General features: G+C 56.4%; 2 protein-coding genes across 5 annotated transcripts in view; both read left to right on the top strand.

Annotated features, from left to right (window-relative positions):
* The window catches only part of DNAH2 (dynein axonemal heavy chain 2), a 101,578-nt gene extending 97,089 nt beyond the window's left edge, over positions 1 to 4,489 (top strand). Inside the window, exons 79-87 of the mRNA XM_087825883.1 lie at positions 1,501 to 1,692; positions 1,888 to 2,072; positions 2,321 to 2,549; positions 2,627 to 2,778; positions 2,899 to 3,013; positions 3,503 to 3,679; positions 3,763 to 3,837; positions 4,003 to 4,153; positions 4,295 to 4,489. Coding sequence (XP_087682009.1) covers positions 1,501 to 1,692; positions 1,888 to 2,072; positions 2,321 to 2,549; positions 2,627 to 2,778; positions 2,899 to 3,013; positions 3,503 to 3,679; positions 3,763 to 3,837; positions 4,003 to 4,153; positions 4,295 to 4,449 — 1,431 coding nt within the window. The 3' untranslated portion in view covers positions 4,450 to 4,489. The remainder of the gene's footprint in view (positions 1 to 1,500; positions 1,693 to 1,887; positions 2,073 to 2,320; positions 2,550 to 2,626; positions 2,779 to 2,898; positions 3,014 to 3,502; positions 3,680 to 3,762; positions 3,838 to 4,002; positions 4,154 to 4,294) is intronic.
* A 4,882-nt stretch (positions 4,490 to 9,371) lies between these two features.
* KDM6B (lysine demethylase 6B) lies at positions 9,372 to 26,694 on the top strand. 4 transcript variants are annotated; one of them, XM_087825878.1, is made up of 24 exons: positions 9,372 to 9,436; positions 11,992 to 12,108; positions 16,885 to 17,004; positions 17,258 to 17,400; positions 17,492 to 17,633; positions 17,839 to 17,937; positions 18,043 to 18,262; positions 18,371 to 18,463; positions 18,551 to 18,712; positions 18,803 to 19,006; positions 19,096 to 19,443; positions 19,546 to 21,770; positions 21,879 to 22,005; positions 22,112 to 22,217; positions 23,000 to 23,205; positions 23,312 to 23,376; positions 23,463 to 23,531; positions 23,631 to 23,779; positions 23,899 to 24,013; positions 24,102 to 24,289; positions 24,417 to 24,558; positions 24,856 to 24,982; positions 25,081 to 25,251; positions 25,376 to 26,694. In XM_087825878.1, the coding sequence occupies exons 5-24, from the start codon at positions 17,497 to 17,499 to the stop codon at positions 25,397 to 25,399; spliced, it is 4,977 nt and encodes a 1,658-aa protein (XP_087682004.1). In that variant the 5' UTR covers positions 9,372 to 9,436; positions 11,992 to 12,108; positions 16,885 to 17,004; positions 17,258 to 17,400; positions 17,492 to 17,496; the 3' UTR covers positions 25,400 to 26,694. The 4 variants fall into 4 exon arrangements, with proteins under 4 accessions (XP_087682004.1, XP_087682001.1, XP_087682002.1 ...); XM_087825875.1 differs by having other exon boundaries at positions 23,460 to 23,531; XM_087825876.1 differs by lacking the exon at positions 9,372 to 9,436 and adding an exon at positions 11,090 to 11,226 and having other exon boundaries at positions 23,460 to 23,531.
* Positions 26,695 to 26,744: the final 50 nt, after the last annotated feature.

The raw sequence follows: 26,744 nt of genomic DNA, 5'->3' as shown, positions 1-26,744 counted from the left end.
TGTATGTGTATATACATATACATATACATATATACATACATATATACATACACATATATACATACATATATATACATATATATATGTTTCTGGGTCCTTTATTCTGTTAATTGATCAAGTTGTTTATATTGGGGTCACTATACACTATCTTAATTACCATAGAGCTCTATAATAATTCTTTATAGCTGGTAAGGCAAGTCTCCTTACCTTATTTTTCTTTAGGCTACTCTCCAACATAAATTTTTCTTAATATGTTTTTATTGATTTCAGAGAGAGGGAGAGAGACATAGAAACATCAATGATGTGGGAGTCATTGATCAGCTGCCTCCTGCACACCCCCTACTGGGGATGGAGCCTGAAACCTGGGCATGCGCCCTGAGAATCGAACCTCCTGGTTCATAGGTTGATGCTCAACCACTGAGCCACACCAGCTGGGCTCCAACATAAATTTTGGAATTAGCTTATCAAGTTCCACAAAAAAATCCTATGGATCAATTTTGAAGAAATCTACATCTGTAGGATATTGAGCCTCCCAATCCATGAAAATAGTATGTCTCTTCATTTGTTCTTTATTTCAATAAAGTTTTGTAATTTTCTCTATGAAGATTTGTATATTTTTATTAGATTTATTCACACCTTACATATTTCGATGTTATAAATGGCATTTTAAAAATCACATTTTCTTTTTGTTACTGCTTTCTCCAATATTCTTGCTTCAGTTTTCTCACTAATCCATTCTGTCCATAATAGGTGAGTCTTCTTAAGACACTGTTTCAGCATATCACTGTTCTACTCAAGACAGCAAGTGGCTCCATGACACCTGGTGAATCAGGTCCAAATGGCTCAAGATGTCATTCTTATTGCATCTCCATCTGTTAATGGCCCTTCTTACCCAACCTGAGCACTCACACTTGACTTCAGTTAGATTCATCTTCTCACTTATCTTCCCCTTTGTGTCTCTTTCCTTCAGTTCTTTCCACCTCCTGAAAACCAAGACTCTCCTCTCAGCTTAGTCACATCCTTCCCCTTTGTAACACTTAGCCCAAATTCCAACTTATTCACATACAATATTCCTCCTTGATGATATACTATGGCCCTTTTAATCTATACTGAACCTTTGCACATAACATAGTGTTCATTTTTGTTCATTAATAGTTGCATGTATATCTTTGCCTTTTTCCTATTTTCTGGTACTCCCAAATTGAGTTGGCCTACCCATCATTGAGAACATTGTGACTGAGAAGATCAAAAGTGGGAGGACAAGAAGGTAGGGCTGCCACTAGCCCATACAGTGCCTGTGTGTAAATTAGAGAAAGGCAGCCAGCCCTGAGAATGAGGGTGCATGTTGGCATGCAGATCAAGGGCTAGATTTCAGCCTCTACTCAGCTCTTCAGCCAGTGCCCTTGTGCAGTGAGCAACTTCCACAACTGTAGACAGTGGTGCTAGTGGCAGAGCAGAGCAAGATGATGCCATCCCTTCTCTGTACTTCATTGTCCTCAGGGCCTAAAGGCCAACATGACACGTCTTTACCAACTGATGACGGAACCACAGTTTTCCCGTTGCTCCAAACCTGCTAAGTATAAGAAGCTGCTGTTTGCACTCTGCTTCTTCCACTCGGTATTACTTGAACGCAAAAAGTTCCTGCAGCTTGGCTGGAACATTATCTATGGCTTCAATGACTCCGACTTTGAGGTTTGTTCTAACCAGGGGTCCCTTATCCCAGCCCTATCTTCTTACACTTCTGGCCCCATGGCTCCCCTATAGGAATATCCACTGACAGCCTATGTTCAAGTCCCATTGGAAAATTAAAAAAAAAAAAGTCCCACTGGAAGAGTTCCTACAATAACTATATGTGGGGCTGGGGGTTTGGGCTGGGACCATGCACAGGTGTCAGAGAATTTGCTGAGCCTCTATCTGGATGAGTATGAGGAGACACCCTGGGATGCGCTCAAGTACCTCATTGCTGGCATCAACTACGGTGGGCACGTCACGGATGACTGGGACCGGCGCCTGCTCACCACCTACATCAATGATTATTTCTGTGACCAGTCTCTATCAACCCCCTCCTACCGGTGAGGGGGAGATGGCACTGAACAGGGGGCCAGAGGACACAAAGAGACCAGGCGGTAGGACAGGGGGGAAGGGGAAGTGTTTGAGGAGAGAATATGAAATTGGTAGAAGGCAGAGTGTGTGGAATTGGGAGGAAGAGCAAGAGCAGAGAGCTGGACAAATGGGTCATACATAGGGACTGGGGTCTTGGCCTGGCATTGAAACCCCCAAGTCCTCACAATGTGGTGATAATTATGCTGTGGCTCCCCAGGTTGTCAGTATTGGAGACTTATTTCATCCCCAAGGATGGCAGTCTGGCCTCTTACAAGGAGTACATCAGCATGTTGCCTGGCATGGACCCCCCTGAGGCCTTTGGCCAGCACCCCAATGCAGATGTGGCCTCCCAGATCACTGAGGCGCGAACTCTCTTTGAGACTCTGTTTTCCCTGCAACCCCAGATTACACCCTCCAGGGGTGGAGGCCAGAGCCGGGAAGAGAAGGTAAGAACAGACAGACACCTGGGGGAGGAAAAGCCATGAGGAAGAGAGGGCTGCACTCAGAACTCCTGCTTCATCAGGTCCTTGAGTTGGCCACTGATGTGAAACAGAAGATTCCTGAAATGATCGACTATGAGGGGACCCGAAAACTGCTGGCTCTGGACCCCTCCCCTCTCAATGTGGTCCTTCTGCAGGAGATCCAGAGATACAATAAGCTTATGGAGACCATCCTGTAAGATGGAGAGGGGCTCTGCAGAATGTGGGGAGGGGGCAAGAGGAAGCCTTCACTTCCTGCCTAAGATGACTCTTCCAGGACCATCCCATCTCTAACCATCCACCCTATCCTGCTCAGGTTCTCACTGACAGACCTGGAAAAAGGCATTCAGGGCCTCATCGTCATGTCTACAAGCCTGGAAGAGATTTTCAATTGTATCTTTGATGCCCATGTCCCTCCACTCTGGGGAAAGGCAAGATTACACCACTGTTGATCCTATTCCAACAATGAGATCTCTTCTCACCCTGTGTCCCTGGTCTCCTGGTTCTTGGTAGGCATAGAGCAAAATGCAGTAAGCCTGGACTTTGGAGCCAGGAAGGTTCAAGGTTGAAATCTGGCTCTGCCATTCACTGACTGACTTTGCACAAGATATTAATTTAGAATCTTACTCAGGGCAAGTTACTAATCTCTCCAAGGATGTTTCAAGGATTCCCAGTACTATGCATAACACTTAGTAGGTGCTTCATTAATGGTGACTGGTTACTGTTACTCTTGCTATTGTTGTTAATTAATAGTTGTCATTTTATGCTTCTTTCCTGGGAAATGGCTTTTGGAGTGCTTTATCCAACTGAAGTTGGGGAGCAGGGGCTGACATCACACTCTCTTCTCATATTTGCTCCAACTGCTCAAAATAAGGACTTGAATGCATGAATGAATGAACACATACTGCCTCCTCCTCCAGGCATATCCCTCGCAAAAGCCACTGGCTGCATGGACCCGGGACTTGGCCCTGCGTGTGGAACAGTTTGAGCTATGGGCTAGTCGTGCCCGGCCTCCTGTGATCTTCTGGCTGTCTGGATTCACCTTTCCCACTGGCTTCCTCACTGCTGTACTGCAGTCTTCAGCTCGCCAAAACAATGTGAGCCATGTGGAAAGTGTTATAGGGACTGGATGCTGAGGACATGTACTTGCTCCACCCTTATTCTCACCTTCAATCCCCAGATTTCAGTGGACAGCCTCTCTTGGGAGTTTATCGTTTCCACTGTGGATGACAGCAACCTAGTGTATCCACCCAAGGTGGGAACCAGATGTGCTTGGGGCTCTGAGCAAAGGCGGGTCTGGTGGAGGAGGGTGCTGGGAGCAAAGGTGGGAAACAATTAGTTGAGTAGAGAAGTGGCAGGTCAGGGGTGCTGGCAATCAATGGTTTTGACTTCCCTGTAACCTGCCCCCATGTCTCCCCAGGACGGTGTCTGGGTTCGAGGCCTGTACCTAGAGGGTGCCGGCTGGGACCGGAAGAACTCCTGCTTGGTGGAGGCAGAACCCATGCAGCTTGTCTGCCTCATGCCCACAATCCACTTCCGGCCTACAGAGAGTAGAAAGAAGAGTGCCAAGGGTGGGCCACTCCTTTAGACCTGCCTGCCCCATCCCTAGTTTGTATCCTAACCCATCCTTTGCCCCATCCCTCCCGCACAGATGCTCCTGCCCTGTTTTCCCAGATGCTTCTGGGATCTGATTCCTTCTCTTTTTTCCTCAGGTATGTACTCCTGTCCTTGCTATTACTATCCCACCCGGGCAGGCAGCTCAGACAGAGCTTCCTTTGTCATCGGCATCGACCTCCGGTGTGGGACCATGACATCTGATCATTGGATCAAGAGGGGCACTGCTCTACTCATGAACTTGGACCACTGAGAAGGCCTCCTCTTCTTCCCTGCTTGAGAGAGGGTCGGAGACTCTAGGAACCAAAGCTGACAATGCACCTCAGACCGAGGCTGCACCTCGCTCAAGCCTTGACCTTGGTTGAATTTGCTGTGTAATGAGGCCCTGGAGATACCTAGTGTACTAGCCATAAAGGTGGAATTTTATTGGAGTTCAGTGCAGTAAAACACCCGTGACTACAAGCCCTAAGTTTCTCAATGGGATGGTGGGGTTTGAGGAGGAAGCCTGGCCTTACAGAGGACCAGAGAGCTACGGTGAGCTGCTACAGGGTGGGGAAAGAGAAGTGGGAGGCCTAGAGACAGAGGCGTGGCCTCGAATGAATGGGCAGGGCCGAAGGGCCTAAAGAGGGTGTGGCTAAGTCTAAGTGCTGGACTGGAACTAGGGGCGGGATTTACTTTGGAAAGGCGCGTGATCCAAATGGAATAAGGGTTTGACAGACAGCCCCGCACATTGCACCCTGGAGTCCGCAATACGCATTTGGCATCTTATTCGGCACTTGCGCTGAGGCGAAAGGAACCTGCAAAAGGCTGGGCGGAGCCCGAGAAGGGGTGGGGTACCTCGGTGCGAGGAGGGGCGGGACCATGGGAAGGGGCGGGGCTTTGGGGGCGGGGTTTGTGTTGGAAAATCCAACTGCGCCACGGGGCGGAGCGGAGCGGCCCCCCCAGCCCCGACCTGGGAGAGGGGGGGGCCGCTCGACCCCCTGGGAGACCTTGGGGAATCTGAACACCTGGGACACCCTAGTATCAGGTAACAAGGAGCCGCGCGGGCGTCTGTAAAGAGGGAAACCATCTCCTTCTCAGGGGGGCGGGACGCCTGAGTCGCAGGCAGAGTAGATCTGAGGATGAAAGTTTGGGTCTCGGCAAAGGCACTGGGAAGAAGACTGGGGCTCAGGATATCCCGGTGCCCTAGAAAAGAGCAGGGCGGGGTGGGGGAAGAGCTGAGAGGCAGATGGCTTGGGTTCCGGATGTTGTGAGGGGCCTGAAAGGACTCGCGTCTGGGATTCCCTTTCTCTAAGGCGGGGCGGCACGCGGCGGTCCCTAACTAAAGGTCAGAGTTTGCAGATAGGTCAGTGCAATTGCCTTGGAGGTCTAACGTGGTTAGGCAGGGACGTGTCTCCGATCCCTCGGCCACTTCGGGTTTCTCCCCAGTACTTTCCACGAGTTGGGGGTGATAGCTTCAACCCTGACCCTCACACCAGGATCCCCGCTAGCCTCTAAGCTGTGGCCTCCGCCCCCTCTCCTCCGCCACACCTCACCTCCCTTCACTCGGCTTTACCCCACTTGTCTCGTCATCCCGTGTCCTACCCCACTCTGCCCTTTCACGTTCTTTGCCCCCGTCTCGCTCATGCTTTGTGCTTGATCTTCCCGACGTAGCCACGAGATGGCGAGGGCGAGACGCACAGCCCGAGCTGAGGGGAGTGAGGTGGGGAATGGGGCCTTGAAAGCAGCCGGAGCCCCCCTCCCTAACCAGAGGGAAGGGTGGGCTGAGGTGCTCTTTTGGTTTCTTGTCATCCTGGCCCCTCACAGGAAATTGTGGGCGGGAGGGAAAAAGGCATAGAATGGGGAAGGGGCTGGGGACTCAGTCTCCGCCTCCCGGGGCTAGGGTATATAGCTAGGAGGGGGCACGCGGGTTGGTTACTAAGCAACGCAGGTTCACTGCCAGTCTGCTGTGGTTTGTGGCTGTGACTTGGAGGGGGAGTTGGCGAGTATGGGGGGCTGGGAGACTGTGAAAGGTCGAGGGCCGAATGCCTGGTTCTCGGGACGGGAAGAGCCTGGGAGGAAGGAGGGGAGGCAGCGAGTTGGCACTGAAATGGATTCGTCAGGAGGGAGGCGGGACCCAGGCCTAGCGCTGAGCTCCGCTCCCCCCCCCCCCCCCCCCCCCGGGGTTGCTTGCCCTGTTGCCAGAGTAACTGGCGAGCTAGACTGCGGAGCCGGATTCCCGAACTCTCGAGTCTGCCCAATCCGCTCCAGCGGACGGCCCTGACATCAGAGCCCTGGCAGCCAATGTGGAGGAGGCATTATACCGGGACCGGGAGAGGGAGAGAGGAGGGGCAGAGGTTGAGGAAAGGAAGGGGTAACTGCGGGAGACCTGCACGTGCACTCCCACACGCTCGCGCCCACGGCCCCTCCCTCAGCCGCACGCTTCGGAACCCGCACCCCCCACCCCCCGCGCCTGCGCCACGGGTCGGTGCTCGCCTACCCCTCACCCCTTGAGTGTGTTGGCTTCATAGTGCTGGGCAGAGTCCCTCATTCCCTCCCGACCCAGACGTCTGCGTCCGCTTGCCTTCTTCCTCGAGGTCTGGAATCTTTAATGCCCAGCCTTGGTTGGGAACGGCCCGCTACCTGTTTCCTACCAACCTCCCAGCTGGCGCCCCACTCTCCCAGGTGGTGGGCTGGGCGGAGCTGTGGTTTCCGGCCCCATAAGCTCCCCCGCTGCCTTCCCGGGCTCTTGGCTTTGGTTGCCTCCCCAGGAGGAACCGAACGGGTACTAGCGCCCCTTCCCGAGGCTTCACTCGCTCAGGCCCAGCTGCTGTTTGTTGGTGGCCGGGGAAGGCCCTGCGGGGAAGCCCCGGACGGCCGTGTCACCAGGGGCCATCACGCCCCTTCTTCGCTTGCATTCTTTGATAAGCACCAAATTCCTTCCCTTCCCCACTTGCCCTGGTGCTCTTTGCACCATCCTCGGCTCCTTTCGAGCCGTTTGTGTCCGTCTCCACTCGTCCTTCCCGGCTTCTCCCGGTTATATAACTCTTCCTCTAGCCGTGTCCTTGTTTCAACTCCACAGACTCCGCCCTGGAACAGCACGGGGAGGGGCAGGAGAGTTGGGGACCCAGACAGATGCCGGCTGGCGGCCGGCGGGAGCTCGGGGGACCTCACAGATGGGGGAAAAGAGTCCGGCGAGACCCAGTGCCCCCGCCCCATACCTCCCACCTCCCACACGAGATCTGGCTCTGGAGAGAGAAGGCACAGTATCTCTGAGAGGCGTGTCGGGACTCCGTCAGAAATGTGGGTTGGGAGGTCAGGTCAGCAGGCGGAGAGGTGGAGCCTAGAGGCCTGAGTCCCTGGGATTGGAGTCGTACTGGGGGTAAAAGAGATAAAAGCAGGAGCAGGATGCTAGGGTCCTGCTTCCACCTTCCTCTCCTTTTTGGGTTCCCAGAATTCCTAAGGCTATTTCCCAGGAAGCTTAGCCAGCTGCCCCTCTCCACCTCTAGGTGTCAAAGGTCTGTGTTAGTGGTGGCCTGGGATGATGTCACCAGTGCACGTGCCCCGGGATTGTTGCCAGGCAATGAAGCCTCCTCCCGTATCCATTCCGGCCCCCCACCTCTGCCCCCGAGTTCAGATCCAGCCCCGTGCCATCTTTTCCCCCTTTCCTTTCCCTTGGCCTTAGTATCCAGCAGGTGGGAAACCCTGGCCTGGAGTTTTGTGAGGGGGAGAGGCATGGGTGTGGTGTGGTGGAAAGACTATGTACAACCCTTTGCTGGGCTAAGAGAACTCTGGGTCACTTTTCCCTAGATTGGCACAGAAGAGCTTTCCCTCCAAGCCCCCTCCTCTCTTGAAAAAGCCTCTCAGATGTCTTTTTACTTCCCCACCTCCTGCATTGCCTAGTGTCCTATTGCTCAGTGTTCATTTTGTGTTGAAGGGAGAGTAGTGGCAAGACAGCTGCCCCCAGGAGAAGAGCTGTGTGTGTTATGGAGGATTCATTTGGCACCAGCTCATCTCTGACCTTAATCAATGGCACCACCAATAGCAAGGAGAAGGGTCAAGAAACAGACTGAAAAGTCAATGTGTTTATCCTGTGTAGTTGGGTGGATCTCTCGCTTAAGGGAGGAGGACTCAGTTGATAGCTATGGCTGCCCTTGTCTATTGTGTCAAGTCCTGGGGTTGGTTATGGTACTGAAAAAAATTGGTTTCTCTTTGTATATACCTTGGAGCTTGGGCTGTCAGATCAAACTCCATTCCACTCCCAGCTCTGCCACTTAGTGGCTATAGGAACTTGGAAAGATCACAACCTCTCTGAGCCTCATATTCTTAATCTGGAAAATTGAAATAGCAGTAGAGTACCTGCCTTATAGGCCTTGGGAGAATAAAAGTTAGATAATATATGCATAGCATGTAGCACAGTGCCTGGCACAGAATGAACACTGAATGAATGCTTGCTTGGTGTGAAATGCTTATTATTGCTCAGTGGTGTTAGTTATTATTTTTATTATTAAAGTTGGTAGGCCTGCTTTAAACTGGCCTGTACCTTAAGCATTCTTTTGGGAGAAGTGGAGAGTTTGTGTTAATTTGGGGGTGGGGAGGTCTGGGGATTAGCTTCTACTGTTTTGTGCACTTTATTTGATGAAGGCTTTAGTCAGATTTGTATTGCTTTCTTTAGGATTATTTTTTCTCCTCTTGGAGAAGAAACAGCTAAGACTATTCTTCTGGCTGTGAAAATAAAATAATTGTATTGTGGTTCTTGACTTTTAAGCAAGACCCCAGTCCCTTCCCCATGTTGTTCTCTGGAGCCTTTCAATTTGCAAAGGACTCCACAGTTTCCTTTTGGGGGACGGGGCTAGGCTGAGGGGTGTGTAAAATGTTGGGGTGGGTGGGTGGAGAGAGACTAGTGCTGGGGGCTGGGGGGGCGGGTAGTTAAAGGAAGAGACCGGAAGGGAGGAGGGAGCCTGCTGGTGGGGAGGGAGGGAAGGGAGGAGGAGGTGGAGGAGGAGGAGGAGGAGGAGGAGGAGGAGGAGGAGGAGGGAGGGAGGGGGTTGGGGAGAGCCTGCTACAGTTCTTTGTTTGACTCCGGGACTCAGGGACGGGGAGGAGGAGGGAGGGAGGCAGAGGCTGCAAGCGCCGGGGCAGGCCCAGGAGGCAGAGGAGGGACCGTCTCCCCCGCCCCCCCCAGCCCCCACTCCCCCCCTGCTGCTCCCCCCTCCCTACCCGGACTCCGGGGGCACCGCCGGGGGACACACACCCAGCAGGTAACCCGGGCCTGGCTCGCCCTCTCCTCTCGGATTTTCCTCTACTCCTTCCCGGATGACCCCTTTCCCCGGTTCCGTCTCCTCGTTTTCCCCTGGCCTTGCCTCTTTTCCCCGGCCCTCCTTGTTCCATCTCCCCGACTTGGGCTTGTCGCCCGCTGGCCGCGCCGCGGTCTCGTGCAGCCTGACTCCTTTCCCCTCGCCCAACAGCCTGTGCGCCTCAGGTCTGCCCGGGGCACCTTTTGGGGCTCTGTCTCACTGCTTCTCCGGGCTTTGCTTTCCTTCTGACCTGTCCCCTAGGGCTCTGAGGAAGGAGGGCGTCCCTGTCCTTTTTTTGCTCCCCCAGTTCCCCGCCCCCCAACTCTGGCCCCCTTTCTCCTTCTGGCAGTCTCTAGGGGTGGGGAGAGGACCGGAATTTGGGGGGCCTTTGGGGGAGGGGCAAAGGGCTGTGTGTCGCTTGGGAAAGGGGCTGTGTGTGCTGGGTGGGGGTGTGGGGGCGGTTGGCAACTGGGCTTCCTCTGTTGTCCCTTTAAATGGCCCTCACATTTCTGGGGACTCATGGGGAGGGGGTAGCGAGCCTCCTGCCTGGCCGGCAGGGCCCTGGGTTAGTCCACACAATCAGGGGTGGTAATGATTTAAAGGGACAGTCTTGGTGTGGCCACTGCCACCCTGCGCCACTGAGAAGGGGAGCCGGGGAGCCAGCAGGCCATGTCTGGAGAGGCTTGGCTGAAGAAGGGCATTTGAGGCTGAGTCTGTTGTGGGGCTTGCCAGGTCTGGACTGCTGCTGCTGGGAAAGTGCAAGGAGGGGTGACAGCTTGCCTCTGGGGGGCATTCAGCCAGGGCTTTCTCCAAGACCCACTTTTGAGTTCATGGACTCCTTGGCCAAGAATTATTGAGTCCAAACTACAGAGCCTGTCAGGCACCAGGTTGGGGCCAACGGCAGGTATGCAGGTCAGCAGCCCGGCTTGGGCACATTGGAGCTGGTCCTTCAGCTTCCCCTTTTGTTGTTTGGCTCTGTGCACAAGAAAGCCCCAGCCCCTCCCCCAGCTCCCTCTCCCCGTCCACATGCCCCCCCCCCCCAAACACACCCACCCCAGCTGTTGGACAGATGAATTACAGCCTCAGGCTTCGGGCCAGGGCTGGTGAGGGATTAAAGCTCTGGGGCTGGCCCTTTAAATGGCTGTTGGCCCCTCCCCCACTCCGGGGTCCAGAGACCCCATACACCCACCATTGACCCCCTTGGCTACCCCTCACTTCTCCTTTTAGTTTGTCCTAAGGCCTGGCACTCCTCTCTCTCTAGGCTAGAGCCTCCCCAGCGTCCCCTTCCTCTCCAACATAACCACATACACAAATGGTACAGACCTCTCTGTCTGTCTGTCTTTCTCTCTTTTCCCCTCTCTCTCCCTGGTCCCACATTCTGAGTGTGTCCCTGTCCTGGAGGGTTCCAGCCTCAAGCTCCCTTCTCCAGCAGAAGCAGTTTGCCATCCTGGCCTCCCTAGACTGCAGCTGACCACTACCCTGGCCCAGTGAGGGGCCTTGCTTGGGTCAGAAATAGCACCTCCCTGGGGGCAGTGTCATCAGCAGCCCAGGCAGCTTGCAGCACATTGCATCATGGAGGCTGGGGGCTGGAAGCCTGAGTCTCTGGAGCAGAGGAAGTATGGGGGCTGGAAGGCCAGGGAATGGAGAGACTGAGAGCCCAAGTATCTTGGGGAACCCAAGAATCTGGGTCCTTAAGGGCAGAGAACTGTGGCTAAGGGAGCAGAAAACATACATCCCTGAGGAGTGAGTTGGAGGTAAAGGCAGACTTGGGTCTGACCCCTGAATGGACACCTGATTCTTGGCCTTAGACATACTAAAAGACCTAGCTTGTTAGGAGAGAAGGGAGTGGGCCTCTATTACCTTCTTGGGCCACACAGAGGAAGGAGGTGATGGGGAAACAGGATATGGCCTTGAGGGGTGAGATGGAAGGGAGGCTTGCAGCTGAGGCCACTTCCAGACCCAGGACCAGAGTCACAGTCCCTGCTGAGGTGGAAGGCTTCTGCCTGCTGGGCCTGTTCATCTAGTCTGGCCACCTGTGCTGCTCAGGAGACCTGCCTGCACGGGCCTGGGGGAAGAGGAGGGTGCAGAGTCCAGAGGGTGGGGTTGACTGGTGTCTTGATAAGGTTAGGGAAGCCGGAGAGCTGAAGGAAGGGGATATGCTTGCCTGGGGCCAGGATTGAAGCTGACTTGGGTGCAGATGTCAGGGGTAGCTGGGCCTACTCGGGGGCTCAGCAGGAGGGTCATCAGAAGAGTCATCAGAAGAGAGATTGTCGGTTGGGTGACCCTGTGGACTTACACAGGTGCTATAGTATGCTTCCCTTAACTCAGGTCCAGGCTACTTCCTAAAGGGGGAGGCTGGAGGACCACTTTGGGTATGGTATTTTCTGGTTGCCATGGAAACAGATTCTCCCATCCCATCTGATCACTGGAGCCAGGTTTCTCCTCAATAAGGGGACAGATAGCACAGGGAAATTATCCAGATTGGGAGAACCCACCTCTAACTGGCTTTTTTTTTTTAGGTTCCCCCAGGCACCATGCCAGCCCCGTAGTACCACCCACCTCACCCACTATGGTCTGCTGCACCTCACTGTTGGGGCACTGATTCCAATGAGAAAGGGCACACCAAACTCCATTTGGTAAGTCCTACCCCTGAGCACTACACTCCACCTTACTCCAATAGTCCAATCTGCACCACATGCTTGAAGAAGAGTGGTATGATCTGGATCATGCCCACTCCTCATAATGATCCAGTCCAACTCTCAGCATCCCCCACCATGGTGCTTGAGTGGTTCAGTCTTCCTAGTTTATGGAACTCCCCTCTGTTGCCTATGAGTGGTTGGTTCAGCCCTATACTTCACCAGCCTCTCCACTGCCACCAAAAAATCTTCTCCCCTTCGTGCTACAACTCAGTTGCTTATTGAAGTGCATTAAGCTAGGGTGTGCAAGCTGGAAAGCAGAGGTGAGATGCACTGAAAGGATTTTTCTTGGGAGGAGGAGGGCAGGGTTTTGCTCCTGTAAGAGTTGTGGATTTGGAGAGATACTGGAGACCACTGCTACAACAACCTGCTCTTACTGTGGCAGTCTTGCATCTCACCTTTCCTTCCGCATCACCTTCTGTTCTGTTCTCTGAGAGTTTGCCCCCCCACCCCAAGTTTTACTCCTCTGCTGTGTACCTTTCTCCTGCCAGTTCTCAGCCTGAGGCCCTGATCCATTCCCTGTTCCTCTGTAGGAGAAAAGATAGTACCTAAGGCAGGGACTTAATTTCTCTGAGTGTGCTTTGCTCTTCTCCATTACTCACTGAATTTTTGAGTGGGACTGTTTTTTTCCCCTAAGTATCTCTGTCAAGATGGTTTGCACATTGGGGTGCCTCAGTGGAATTGTGTTGAATGAATGTGTTAACTGAATGAGCATTATGGCCAAGAAATCGATGGCACCTGAGATCTGTTGCACAGCCTCCTCCCCACACCTTCTCTAGAGGACATGAGGCATTTGGGATGGTAAACTGGGGTAGAGCTGAGGGGAAGGCTGACCTAGGAAGTGGCCTGTGAGGATAAAACCAACGGAGGGAGAATAGGACAGAGGCATTATAGAAGGATGGTAAAAGATGAGGCTCTTGAAAGAAGCCCAGCTCCTTCACTCTCTTTCAGAATGACCTTGACCAAGTTACCTAACCTTCCTGAGCCTCAATTTCCTCATCTGTAAAATGGGGTAATAAAAGTAACTCCTACATCAGATTTTGGGGAAGAGGTTTTAAAATGTATAGAAAATGATTAATGCAGTGCCTCGCATGTAATAAGTATTCAGTAAATGCTAGCAATTATTATCATAATGGGAGTCTAAGCAAGAATATTGAGGAATAGGACAGAACTTGATTGAAGGCAGACAGACACCCAAATACTTGTCAAACAGAGGATCACTGATTCATCAAGACATTAGGATTCCGGGGAGTAAGGGGAAGAGTCAGCAGGGTCAGTCTGCTCCAGTGTTTCCCTGTTCTGGAACATGAAGGCAAACAGAAGGGTATGTGCAGAGACACACGTGATCACGAAAGTGATGCAGACGCAGACCCAGACAAAAGACCGAGCCAGGAGCCAGGCAGACAGACAGACAGAGACAGCCGCGCAGAGTCAAGTAGACAGGCATAATGACAGGAACGCGTTAGACACAGGCACTGAAGACAAGATGAACAGATATGCAGGTGCACACGGAGACACACACCGGGACCCACACAGAGCCGACCTTATTAGACAGACTGGCGAACACAGCGGTCCAGTCAGAGGCAGACACAAGTTTCGCAGTGACACACAGCGGGCCGGGGCCCGCGCTGTCACTCTCGATGGGGGGCGGGGAGGGGCCAGCAGCGGGGGAAGGCTGGGGAAGGGAATCCCGAGCGGGCGGCCTGCCCGGGTGGCTGAGTCACAGCGGAGCCCTAGCTGGCGGCCCTCTCCTCCCCCAGGTAAGAAGCGAGCCTGTAACCCCTCGCTTCCACCGGGCAGAATGAGGCCTGGCAGGGAGCTGAGTGCGGCGGGGTTCCCGGACGGGCACCACCTCCGCGCGCTTGCGGCGTGTCTGCTGACTGACTGCTCGGTAAAACCCTATTTGCGGGGTCTTGTCTTTGGCCAGCGTGTGAGTCTGCATGCGCCCGTCTGGCCCCTTACTCCGTGTCCCGCGCGCGGCTGGAGCGGTGCGTGGAGGGGCTTCTCGGGCTTCAAGCCGGGAGAGAGTTAAGTGGGTGTGATTGATGGAGTGGATTTCTCTAGGGGCTCAAGGTAGGGAGGGAGGGGGCCGGTTAAAGTCCGCGAGTCCGGAGCCCGGATGGAGGGGGCGGAGCTGGGTTTAGCCGGGAGTGCCCGGATGGAGAGGGTGTGGCTTCGGCTGGAGCTGCATTAACCCTTAATGAGCTGTTGACTCCTGGGACTGTGGGTCCTGCGGGAGAGGCTGGAATGTCAGTCCCAAAAGTACACTGTACTCCCAGCCTGGCTTTGGCCGTGTGCGTCTACCTCTCATCTGTCGTCGAGGAGTCAGGGTGTCTGTCTTTGTGCCTGTTTGTGGTTGTCCCCTCCCCTTGGTTAGTACATACTCTGGGATTCGGGGAGGGCTGGTCCTGCCCCAAAGCGAGAGTGGAGGTGAGAGTGGACCGCGAGCCGGCGGCGGGCGCCTGGGGAACAGGTGTGAGTGCAGCGTCTGGGCTGCCGGGCGCAGGGAGGGGCCATCATGGGGAAGACGAGAGGGGAAATTCCGCGGGACCAGTGGTGAGCGGTGTGTGGGCTGAGTTGTGTCTGCCAATGACTGTGTGTCTGTGTTTTCAGGGAGGCGGGGGCTGAGTCAGTGGGAATAAGGGAAGGTTTTCAGGGTGACTCACGGTCCCCCACCTCAAGCCTGAATCAGACCCCGAGGGAGGGCTTTGTACGGGAGGCGGATGGGGAGTCAGGCGCCTGGGTCCCGGGTGGGGACAAGGATCCACGATGGTTGGCAAGAGTGTGTGTTTAGTATACAGGAAGTTTTTGTCCTTAAGTGAGGGCTGTTGTATTTTGAGTTCCGGCGGGCGGGGTGGGGGTAAAGGTGGGAAGGGGCTGGAGGGACTGGACTCGCAGATTTAGGGAAAGCTGAGTCAGTTCCCCGTGGGAAAGGGGAAGTGGTAAAGGGGAAGTGTCATCATCACAGAAGGGGAAGCTGCATTTCCTGGTAACTGGCAGCGCCCTGGGCACCACTTCCCAAGCGGGGATCTGTGCCTCTGATATTTGGACCCCCGGGTCCCCGTTTTCCCATGGCTGCGCCATGGGTCCCTGGACTTGGGTTGGGGAGAGCAGCCTGCTAGGGCTATACTTGACCACAGTGAAGCGCAGTACTTGTCCCAGAGCTTGGTAACTGACCGAAAGGCTGTACGTTGAGGAGAGTGAGTTCTGGCAGAAACTCCACGGGAACTGCGGAAAGGGTCTGTGTAGAGCCCAAGCGCCCTCCTGGGCTCGGCGGGGAGTGGCACGCTAGGACCTGTAGGGTCCAAGCGCTTGCATGCAAACAGACGACCTTGCCTTGTGGAGGGAGGACTGTTTTGACCAGAAACCCGCTTGCTCTTGTGGGCTGGGTGGAAATTTCCCCACAGCGCAGACTTTTCTCAGCGAAGGCGAACTTTCCAGCCGCCCCCAGCCCCTCGTTGCTAGTTCTCCCCCGGCTTCCTGCCCCGCGCGAGCTCCAGCTGGAGCGCTGGCCCCGCCCCCGCCGCTTTGTACTCAACACTCGCCTCTCTCAGCTCTTTGTACTCTAGACTCTCAATGGACCGATCCCAGGAACAGATCCGGCTCCCCACCTGAGGGAACGCCGGGTAGGAGAGGAAGAGGCTCGGGGACCGAGATCCTGGGGTCTGAGAGGCGAGAACTGGGGCTAACGGGAAGGTGTCCAAGAAAGGGGAGCATTGCGCTCTTTGTGGATCGAGCCATCACCGACGGGAAGGAATGGCGGGGGGGGGGGGGGGGGGGTGTTAAGGAGGAAGTGAAACTGGTTCTGGGTTCTTTAAGGGAGTGGGTGGTGAGAGTGGGGCAAGGGTGATGTCACCGCCCGTCGGGCCTCCCTCCTCCCTCCCAAAGGACCCCCCCACACACACACTCCCGTACACTTACACACGCCGCTTCCGCTGCGCAAGTAGCCACGTCACGGGCAACCCCCGAAATCCCCCCTCCCTTGGGGGGCGGGGGCCACGTGGGCCGTGGGGAACCGCGTGGCCCCGGCGGGGAAGGGCATAGAGGATACCGGAGCCACGCGAGAGGGGCCACTGAGGACCCTCGTGCGCGACTTCTCAGAAGTTGGGGTTTGGTTTTTGGGGGTTGGTTGGTATTGAAGACAGCCAGGAGAAGTGGAGAATCTGAAGGTACTGGTTATGAGGCTGGGACCTTGACCGTGATTTGAGATGGGGTCAGGCGTGGGGAATGGAGCGCTCAGATCGCGGCGCGGGCGGGTTTGAGTGCCGTAGAAGTCGCCGTGACTGGCCAGGCAGTTACAGGGGGCACTTGGAGTGGGGAGGTCAGGCACTGGGCGAGGTGAAGTGAGGAAGGAGAGCAATGCCTTTGTCTGCGTTGTGCATGTCTACCGTCCGTCGGTCTTAACGGCGGCGGGGGGGGGGGCGGGGGGGCGCGCATCCCGGGCGGACTACCGGGGAGCGCTGGCGGCTCTGGGTGCGTGGGACTTGTGGGGAGCGCTATCCCCCTAGTCGGCCCGGGCATGCTACTTGCCGCCTTTAGCCACGGGGTTCAGTCCCCGCTGAACTTGAGTGTCAGGTCGGAGGTGGAGACCCTAGGTAGGAGCCGCCGGGTCACGTCGGGGTCACCTGGGGCCGAGCTTGTCTGTCCGGCTCCGCCGCCCCTCCTCCCCCCACCCGCAGCTGCTCTGCTAACCTCGCTCCTATTGGTCCCCGGCAGGCTGTTACTGAGGCGGAGACGCGGGTGATGATTGGTTTTCCGGGCAGAGAGGAAGTCCTGTGATTGGCCTGATTCCTGGAGCTCGCTGACGCTGTGAGAGGACGCTCCCACGGAGGCCGGGTAAGCCTCTGCGGCGCTGCCTGTTGGCTCCCGACTGATGGTCCCGCTCCCTGCTATTCGTTCTGGTTCCTAGCCGCTCTCCACGACCTTTAGGGGCTCCTTAGGCCCGGTGGGCCTACCCTCAGGGAAAGCCAAGGCCTGGCTCCCTGCGCAGGTGACAGATCTGTGGGTGCTGCAGCCAGGCCAGCCCAGCCCCTGAACCCCGACTGTTCTGGCCACCTCACCTCACCCCTTTGCCTCCTCCTCTCTGTAGAATTGGCTGTGAAAGGCCCTGGGCCGCCCTTGGGGGCAGTGGGCTCTTCTGTCAGAGCGGCTGGAGTTGGGACCATCGCCCCAGAGAGCTGGGGCAGGGGGCCGTGCCCGATCTCCAGGGCTCCTGGGGCCACTGCTGACCTGGTAAGGGAAAGACTAGGGCTGGGTTGGCTGTGTGTATACAGGCAGCTCAGGCTATGCCCCTAGTAAGACCATAATCTCTTTCCTGACTCAGGCTGGATGCATCGGGCAGTGGACCCTCCAGGGGCCCGCGCTGCACGGGAAGCCTTTGCCCTTGGGGGCTTGAGCTGTGCTGGGGCCTGGAGCTCCTGCCCGCCCCATCCCCCTCCTCGTAGCGCATGGCTGCCTGGAGGCAGGTGAGAACTTGGGCCATCTTTCTGTCTCCAGGAATTTGTCTTCCCATCTCCTGTGCCTCTCTTTCATTCTCTGGGTTTCTGCCATTCTGTGGGCCTCAGTGTAGTCCTCAGTTGCTTTCTCTTATTCCCCCAGTCCTCTCCTTCCTAGGTAGGGACAAGACTGCTCCATCTTGATGTACATTAACAGACCGCTTTCTCTCTCCAGGTGCTCTGCCAGCATCGGACAGCCCCCGCTCTCTGCTCCCTTACCCCCTTCACATGGCAGTAGCTCTGGGCCCCCCAACAAACCATATTATGTTCCAGGGTGAGTGAGTATTCAAAGGTGTTGGGAATGGTAGGTAAAGCTGGGCTTTAAAAGAGTTCCCCCAACCCTGACCAATTCCCCTCTCCCACCCCTTCTACTCTGTAGGACACCCACCCCAAGACCCCTCCATGGAAAGCTGGAATCCCTGCATGGCTGTGTGCAGGCATTACTCCGGGAACCAGCCCAGCCAGGGCTGTGGGAGCAGCTTGGGCAGCTGTACGAATCAGAGCATGACAGTGAGGAGGCCATACGTTGCTACCACAGCGCCCTTCGATATGGCGGAAGCTTGGCTGAGCTGGGACCCCACATCGGCCGACTACAGCAGGTGGGATAAGGCAGGTCATAAGAGGCAGTGACTGTGCCTTCTGACTCAGTGCCTTCATCTTATGTATGCTTCTGTCCTGTCTCCTGTACTCTTCCCCCACCTCCCCAGGCCCAGCTCTGGAACTTTCATGCTGGCTCCTGCCAGCACCGAGCCAAGGTCCTGCCCCCTCTGGAGCAAGTATGGAACTTGCTGCACCTTGAGGTAAGACTGGGACTGGGTGGGATAGGGAGGAGGACTAGGCCAGGTATGCTTGTCTGAGGTGACTCTCTCCTCTCTTTTTGTCTTCAGCACAAGCGGAACTATGGGGCTAAGCGGGGGGGTCCCCCAGTGAAGCGAGCCGCTGAACCCCCAGTGGTGCAGCCTGTGCCTCCTGCAGTACTCTCAGGGCCCTCAGGGGAGGAGGGCCTTAGCCCTGGAGGCAAGCGCAGGAGAGGCTGCAACTCTGAGCAGGTATGGTTAGTTGAATGTGGGCAGATAGGTAGTGAGTGAGTGGGAGGACTGGAGCAAGGAATGGGATTCTCACACTCCCTTTTCTTCTAGACTGGCCTTCCCCCAGGGCTGCCGCTGCCACCACCACCATTACCACCACCACCACCCCCACCCCCACCACCCCCACCACCACCACCCCTGCCTGGCCTAGCCACCAGCCCTCCATTTCAGCTGACCAAGCCAGGGCTGTGGAGTACTTTGCATGGAGATGCCTGGGGGCCCGAGCGCAAGGGTTCAACACCCCCAGAGCGCCAGGTGAATAGCTGTCTGTTGATCCTTATCTCTTACCTGCAAGTCCCTGTGTCCTCCATTCCTCACTCAGTGTCCTCACTTGTCTCCCGTAGGAGCAGCGGCACTCGCTGCCTCACCCGTATCCATACCCAGCTCCAGCCTACACTGCGCAACCCCCTGGCCACCGGCTGGTCCCAGCTACACCCCCAGGCCCAGGCCCCCGTCCCCCAGGAGCAGAGAGCCATGGCTGCCCGCCTGCCACCCGTCCCCCCGGAAGTGACCTTAGAGAGAGCAGAGTTCAGAGGTCGCGGATGGACTCCAGCGTTTCACCAGCAGCAACCACCGCCTGCGTGCCTTACGCCCCTTCCCGGCCCCCTGGCCTCCCGGGCCCCACCACCAGCAGCATTAGCAGCAGCAGCAGCAACAATGGTCTCCGGGGCATGGAGCCGAGCCCAGGCATTGTGAGTGATGACCGCAGGTGGAAGATGGAGTGGGGCAATCAGTGGGAGCTTGTCTGAGGTGACTCTAGCAGACCTCTGACCAGCCTCATCCTTCACTTGCAGCCTGGTGCTGACCATTACCAAACTCCGGCGCTGGAGATCGCCTCTCACCAAGGCCGCCTGGGGCCCTCCACACATAGTGGTCGGAAACCTTTCCTGGCAGCTCCTGCTGCCACTCCCCACCTGTCCCTGCCACCTGGCCCCCCCTCACCTCCTCCACCCCCCTGTCCCCGCCTCATACGCCCCCCACATCCCCCTGCCTGGCTGAAGGGCCCCTCCTGCCGGTCAGCCCGTGAGGATGGAGAGATCTTAGAGGATCTTTTCTTCGGGGCTGAAGGACGCCCTCGCCCTCCTCCACCACCCTTCCCACACCGTGAGGGCTTCTTGGGGCCTCTGGCCCCCCGTTTTTCTGTGGGCACTCAGGATTCGCACATCCCTCCTACTCCCCCAACCACCACCAGCAGCAGCAACAATGGCAGCCACAGTAACAGCCCTACTGGGCCTGTGTCCTTCCCCCCATCTCCCTATTTGGCCAGAAGTATGGACCCTCTCTCCCGACCCCCGAGCCCAACACTGAGCCCCCAGGATCCACCTCTTGCACCCCTAACTCTTACCCTGCCTCCAGCCCCTCCCTCCTCCTGCCACCAAAATACCTCAGGAAGCTTCAGGCGCCCGGAGAGCCCTCGGCCCAGGATCTCCTTCCCAAAGACCCCCGAGGTGGGGCCAGGGCCATCCCCAGGCCCCCTGAATAAAGCCCCCCAGCCCGTGCCGCCGACAGTTGGGGAACTGCCTGCCCGAGGTGCGCGACTCTTTGATTTCCCCTCTACCCCACTGGAGGACCAGTTTGAGGAGCCTGCTGAATTCAAGATCCTGCCTGATGGGCTGGCCAACATCATGAAGATGCTGGATGAATCCATTCGAAAGGAGGAGGAACAGCAACAACAAGAGGCAGGCGTAGCCCCACCACCACCCCTGAAGGAGCCCTTTGCATCTCTACAGCCTCCATTCTCCACTGACACAGCCCCAACCACCACTGCCGCTGCCGCCACCATCACCACCACCACCACCACCACCACCACCACCACCGCTGCCACCACCCAGGAACAGGAGAAGAAGCCACCACCAGCTCTGCCACCACCGCCGCCACTAGCCAAGTTCCCTCCACCCCCCCAGCCACCACCCCCCCCACTACCCCCAGCAGCCAGCCCAGCCAGCCTGCTCAAATCCTTGGCGTCTGTGCTGGAGGGACAAAAGTACTGTTACCGGGGGACTGGAGCAGCTGTTTCTACCCGTTCTGGGCCCTTGCCCACCACTCAGTATTCCCCAAGTCCCCCATCAGGTGCTACTGCCCCGCCACCCACCTCAGTGGCCCCTAGCGCCCAGGGCTCCCCACAGCCTTCTGCTTCCTCGTCATCTCAGTTCTCTACCTCAGGTGGGCCCTGGGTCCGGGAGCACAGGGCAGGTGAAGAGCCAGCCCTGAGCCCTATGACCCCCGCCCCGCCACCCCCACCCCTGCCTCTGCCCCCTGCTCGCTCTGAGTCTGAGGTGCTAGAAGAGATCAGTCGGGCTTGTGAGACCCTTGTGGAGCGGGTAGGCTGGAGTGCTACAGACCCAGCAGGCCCAGTGGACAGGGCAGACCCTGTGGACAGGGCAGACTCTGTGGACACGGCAGACCCAGTGGACAGTGGGACTGAGCGACTGATGCCTCCTGCCCAAGCTAAGGAGAGTGGTGGGGTGGTGGCAGTAACAGGACCAGGCAGCAGCAAGCGGCGGCAGAAGGAGCACCAGAAGGAGCATCGGCGGCACAGGCGGGCCTGTAAGGACATTGTGGGTCGGCGGCCCCGTGAGGGCAGGGCAAAGGCCAAGGCCAAGGTCCCCAAAGAAAAGAGCCGTCGGGTGCTAGGGAACCTGGACCTGCAGAGTGAGGAGATCCAGGGTCGTGAGAAGGCCCGGCCTGATACTGGTGGGGCCTCTAAGGCTAAGCCACCCACAGCTCCGGCCCCTCCACCAGCTCCTGCACCATCTGCCCAGCCTACACCTGCATCAGCCCCTGTCCCTGGGAAGAAGTCTCGTGAGGAAGCTCCAGGGCCACCAGGTGTCAGTCGGGCTGATATGCTCAAGCTGCGATCACTTAGTGAAGGGCCCCCCAAGGAGCTGAAGATACGGCTTATCAAGGTAGAGAGTGGTGACAAGGAGACATTTATCGCCTCTGAGGTGGAAGAGCGGAGGCTGCGCATGGCGGACCTCACCATCAGCCACTGTGCTGCTGATGTCGTGCGTGCCAGCAAGTGAGTTAGGGGCTGTCACCCATGAGGCTGCTGTCCTGGCTCAGCCCTGCGGAAGGCTTCCTTCCCCCATCACCCTATTTCTGTCCTCATTTCGTTGTTCTCCCACAGGAATGCCAAGGTGAAAGGGAAGTTTAGAGAGTCCTACCTTTCCCCTGCCCAGTCTGTGAAACCGAAGATCAACACTGAGGAGAAGCTGCCCCGGGAAAAACTCAACCCACCCACACCCAGCATCTATGTATGTGTGCCCTGCCAGAGGGTTCAAAGATAGTGTTGGGGGCTGTCGGGGTGCTCTGATCCTGGGACAGGGCTCTGATCTAGCCCTGTCTTCTGTCGTCCTTCAGCTGGAGAGCAAACGGGATGCCTTTTCACCAGTGCTGCTGCAGTTCTGTACAGACCCTCGAAATCCCATTACCGTGATCCGGGGCCTGGCAGGTTCCCTTCGGCTCAGTGAGTGTGGGGCAGAAAGGTGGGGGAGGGCTGCAAGGATTGGGGGCTTTGGATTCTCTGAGAGCACCCACACTTGAAGACCTAGGACAGTGGCTCAGTCATAGGTAGGCCATATCTGAAGGGTGTGCTGAGTGATGGGTCAGCTGGCCTCCGGCTTTTCTTCCACCTGTCTCTCCAACAGTAGGCAAGTGGGGAGGGGATGTATCTTAGGGCCTGGTTAGAGTCACTTTTGGTTTTCGTGATTAAGGATGAGCAAAATACAGATTGTAGAGTACCCCTGAAGACCCATGATTTGAGGCTTCTCTTTTTCAGCCTTTATTGTGCAAAATTTCAAACACATAAAAGTAGAGGGAACCATATAGAAATATAAAAATCAATTTTATTTCCTCTATACCCATATATTTTTCCTTCCACTGAGTTACTTAAAGCACATTCTAGGCTTTCTCTTGACTAAGTCTTTCATTGCCTCCAATGTTAACTTAAAGAATGTGCCATTCATTAAGCACTTATATGCCAAGTGCTGTGCACATCTGGTCTCATGCACACCTGAGGACTCTGGTGGAGGGGCTGAAGCAGAGCAGCAGTGGGAGAAAGGGGGTTGATGATGGATGGCCAACTTTCCCAGCTTCCTGTGGGGCTGGGGTTCTTGCCTATTCCCTGGATTACCTCTGTAAAGCCTATGTCCAGCCTTTGAGAGGCTTGGGGAGTAAGAAGGGAGAGAATGAGTTGGGTCCTCAATCCCTGCCCTCTGCCCCGACTCCCTGCTCGGCCTTCCGTTGCAGACTTGGGCCTCTTCTCCACCAAGACCCTGGTGGAGGCAAGTGGCGAGCACACCGTGGAGGTGCGCACCCAGGTGCAGCAGCCCTCAGATGAGAACTGGGATCTGACGGGCACTCGACAGATCTGGCCCTGTGAAAGTTCCCGTTCCCACACCACCATCGCCAAGTATGCGCAGTACCAGGCCTCATCCTTCCAGGAGTCCCTACAGGTGAGAGGCAGGCATAGGGAGGCAGGGATGCAGATCAGGGGACTTGAAGTGGGGCTGCCTCGGGAGGGCTCCTGGAAGGTGGCTGACTCAGCCTGTGGCCAAGCAGGAGGAGAAGGAGAGTGAGGATGAGGAGTCCGAGGAGCCAGACAGCACCACAGGAACCCCTCCTAGGTACTGTACAATGTGCCCCTCCCTTTCATGACTTCTTCCCTTCCTTGTGCATCTCCACCAATGTGTGCTCTTCGCCCCCGCAGCAGTGCACCAGATCCGAAGAACCATCACATTATCAAATTTGGCACCAACATCGACCTATCTGATGCTAAGCGGTCAGTGGGGCTGAGGCCAGCAAAGCTGGGGCAGGAGTGCTGATGGGTCTACAGAGCTGGAATAGTCTCTCACTTTTATTGACCCCCTCGCCGCCGCAGGTGGAAGCCACAACTGCAGGAGCTGCTGAAGCTGCCGGCCTTCATGCGGGTAACATCCACTGGCAACATGCTGAGCCACGTGGGCCACACAATCCTGGGCATGAACACCGTACAGCTGTACATGAAGGTTCCCGGCAGCCGAACACCAGGTGCGGAAGGGCGCTGGGGTCCCTGCTGCTCTGTCAGCGAATGGGGGCCAAAAGGTGGCCTTGGGACCGAGCTCAGGCTCCGCTAGGCCAGTCATGGAGTTCTCTATCGCCCCCTGCAGGCCACCAAGAGAACAACAACTTCTGCTCTGTCAACATCAACATCGGCCCTGGAGACTGCGAGTGGTTCGCGGTGCATGAGCACTACTGGGAGACTATTAGCGCTTTCTGCGACAAGTGCGCGCCCTCCTACACACTAGGTCTATCCCCCATGCCCTGTCTCTGGGTCCCCAAGTTTCCACCTAACCCTGTGGTCATCCTGCAGGCACGGTGTGGACTACCTGACAGGTTCCTGGTGGCCAATCCTAGATGACCTCTATGCTTCCAATATCCCTGTGTATCGCTTCGTGCAGCGCCCTGGAGACCTCGTGTGGATTAACGCTGGGACCGTGCACTGGGTGCAGGCTACCGGCTGGTGCAACAACATCGCCTGGAATGTTGGGCCCCTCACCGGTGAGAGGGTGGAGAGCCACTCAGTGGTAGGGGGGCTTGGAGGGCAGCCAGCTGTAAGGGAAGGGGCTGGGGTCCAAGTAGCTAGGGGTTGTTTGGGAATCCTGTGGTGACCTCTTCTGGCCCGCAGCCTATCAGTACCAGCTGGCCCTGGAGCGATATGAGTGGAACGAGGTGAAGAATGTCAAATCCATCGTGCCCATGATTCATGTGTCCTGGAACGTGGCTCGCACTGTCAAAATCAGCGATCCCGACTTGTTCAAGATGATCAAGTGAGGGTCCTATTTGAGGGAGCCCATCTCCACCAGACCTGGTCCCGCTCTTGTTCTGCCTTTGGAATGCAACTCCATCCTCCATCTTCCTCTCCACCCTTTCTTTACCCATGCACCCTGCAGTGTTCCAGTGCTGGGGCAGGTGACAAGGTTCCTGCTCCCAGTTTTATTTGACAGTGGCTCTAATAAAAACCCAAATGAAATTTCAACGGGGGCGGTAGATGAGGGCTCCTGCCCCGCCCTGCTGGCAGCCCTACCTCACCACAACCCTTACCCTCCCCCGGCTCCCACCCCCAGGTTCTGCCTTCTGCAGTCCATGAAGCACTGCCAGGTGCAACGGGAGAGCCTGGTGCGGGCAGGGAAGAAAATCGCCTACCAGGGCCGGGTTAAGGATGAGCCTGCCTACTACTGCAACGAGTGCGACGTGAGTGGGCCCGCTTCCCTCTCCTTCGCCTCTCCTTCCTGGGAGGAAGGAGCCCCCAGGGGCGCTTATCCGGTGACTACCACTCCTCCCTGTCCCAGGTGGAGGTGTTCAACATCCTGTTCGTGACAAGTGAGAACGGCAGCCGCAACACTTACCTGGTGCACTGCGAGGCCTGTGCCCGGCGCCGCAGCGCAGGCCTCCAGGGCGTGGTGGTACTGGAGCAGTACCGCACAGAGGAGCTGGCGCAGGCCTACGACGCCTTCACGCTGGTGAGGCCCCGGCGCTGAGCGGCAGGGCGGTCCGGCTGGGGGGGGGGGGGGCGCAGAGGGTGGGCTGTGGGGTAGGCCGACTGGCCCCTGCCTCTGAGCCCCCCCGCCCACTTTCTCCCCACAGGCCCCCTCCAGCACATCTCGATGAGGCCGGATGCCCCGCCCGCCTGCCCGCCCGCAGGGCGCCGCGGGGCCACCAGCACACGCCTGGGCTGGACCTAGGTCCCGCCTCTGGCCGGGAAGGGGGTCGGGCACAGCCCTTCCACCCCATTGGCAGCTCCCCTTCACTTAATTTATTAAGAAAAAAAAAAAATTTTTTTTTAACAAATATGAGGAAAAAAGGAAAAAAAAAAAAAAAAGGGAGACGGGGGAGGGGGCTGGCAGCCCTTCGCCCACCAGCGCCTCCCCTCACCGACTTTGGCCTTTCTAGCAACAGACACAAGGACCAGGCTCCGGCGGCGGCGGGGGTCACATACGGGTTCCCTCACGCCTGCCAGCCGCCTGCCCGGCGCAGATGCTCGCGGCTCGTGTGTGTACATAGATATTACGGCAGCCGAGGTTTTTAATGAGATTCTTTCTATGGGCTTTACCCCTCCCCCAGAACCTCCTTTTTTATTCCCAATGCTAGCTGTGATCCCTGTACATGTCTCTGTTTATTCACTTGGTTATGATTTGTATTTTGTTTTTGTTTTTTGTTTTTAATTTATAACAGTCCCACTCACCTATTTATTCATTTTTGGGAAAACCCGACCTCCTGCACCCCCCAAGCCATCCCGCCCACCCTTCCAAGGGCCGCCCGCCACTGGGCTCTCCCTGCACCCCAGTGTGTGTCCTGGCCCGGCCAGTCCGTCTCAGCCCAGCCCGCCCTCGGCTCCAGCCGGGTTCTCATGGTGCTCAAATCCGCTCCCCTCCCCTACGTCCTGCACTTTCTTGGACCAGACCCCCATCCCCACCCCCCTTGCCTCATTCGACCCCACCCCAACCCTGCCTGAGGGTGAGCAACTCCTGTACTGTAGGGGAAGAAGTGGGAACTGAAATGGTATTTTGTAAAAAAAAGTAATAAAATAAAAAAATTTAAAAGTTTTAAAGAAAGAACTATGAGGAAAAGGAACCCCGTCCTTCCCAGCCCCGGCCAATTTTAAAAACAGACCTTCCCCTCGCGCCCTCCCTTTTCTTTTTAAGCGTGAAACAGCCCAGGGCCAGGGCCTCCCTGGGGCAGGGACACCCCGGGACGAGTTTCTCTGGGGCTTTATTTTCGAGTCAGTTGTTTTTTCTCCTCCATGCTGGGGCTGCGGAGGGGTGGGGTGTTTACAGTCCCGCCCCCTCGCACTGCACTGTCTCTCTGCCCTAGGGGCAGAGGGGTCTTCCCAATCCTACTCCTATTTTCGGTGATTTTTGTGTGAGAATATTAATATTAAAAATAAAACCAGAAAAAAAATCTTGTTTATAGTGTGCTGGTGATAGGGAGAATACTGGGAGGGCTGCAAGCCCGT

Source organism: Miniopterus natalensis, chromosome 17, assembly GCF_054644295.1.
Source record: "Miniopterus natalensis isolate mMinNat1 chromosome 17, mMinNat1.hap1, whole genome shotgun sequence".
Classification (NCBI taxonomy): Eukaryota; Metazoa; Chordata; class Mammalia; order Chiroptera; family Miniopteridae; genus Miniopterus; species Miniopterus natalensis.
The sequence above is the reverse complement of the archived record's forward strand: the minus strand, read 5'-3'. Positions and strand labels throughout refer to the sequence as shown.

Coding starts and splice junctions, on each gene's coding strand:
- KDM6B (XM_087825875.1), top strand. CDS start 17,497: ATGCATCGGGCAGTGGACCCTCCAGGGGCCCGCGCTGCACGGGAAGCC. Junction 21,771..21,878: donor GATGTCGTGCGTGCCAGCAA/GTGAGTTAGGGG, acceptor GTTCTCCCACAG/GAATGCCAAGGTGAAAGGGA. Junction 22,218..22,999: donor GGCAGGTTCCCTTCGGCTCA/GTGAGTGTGGGG, acceptor CTTCCGTTGCAG/ACTTGGGCCTCTTCTCCACC.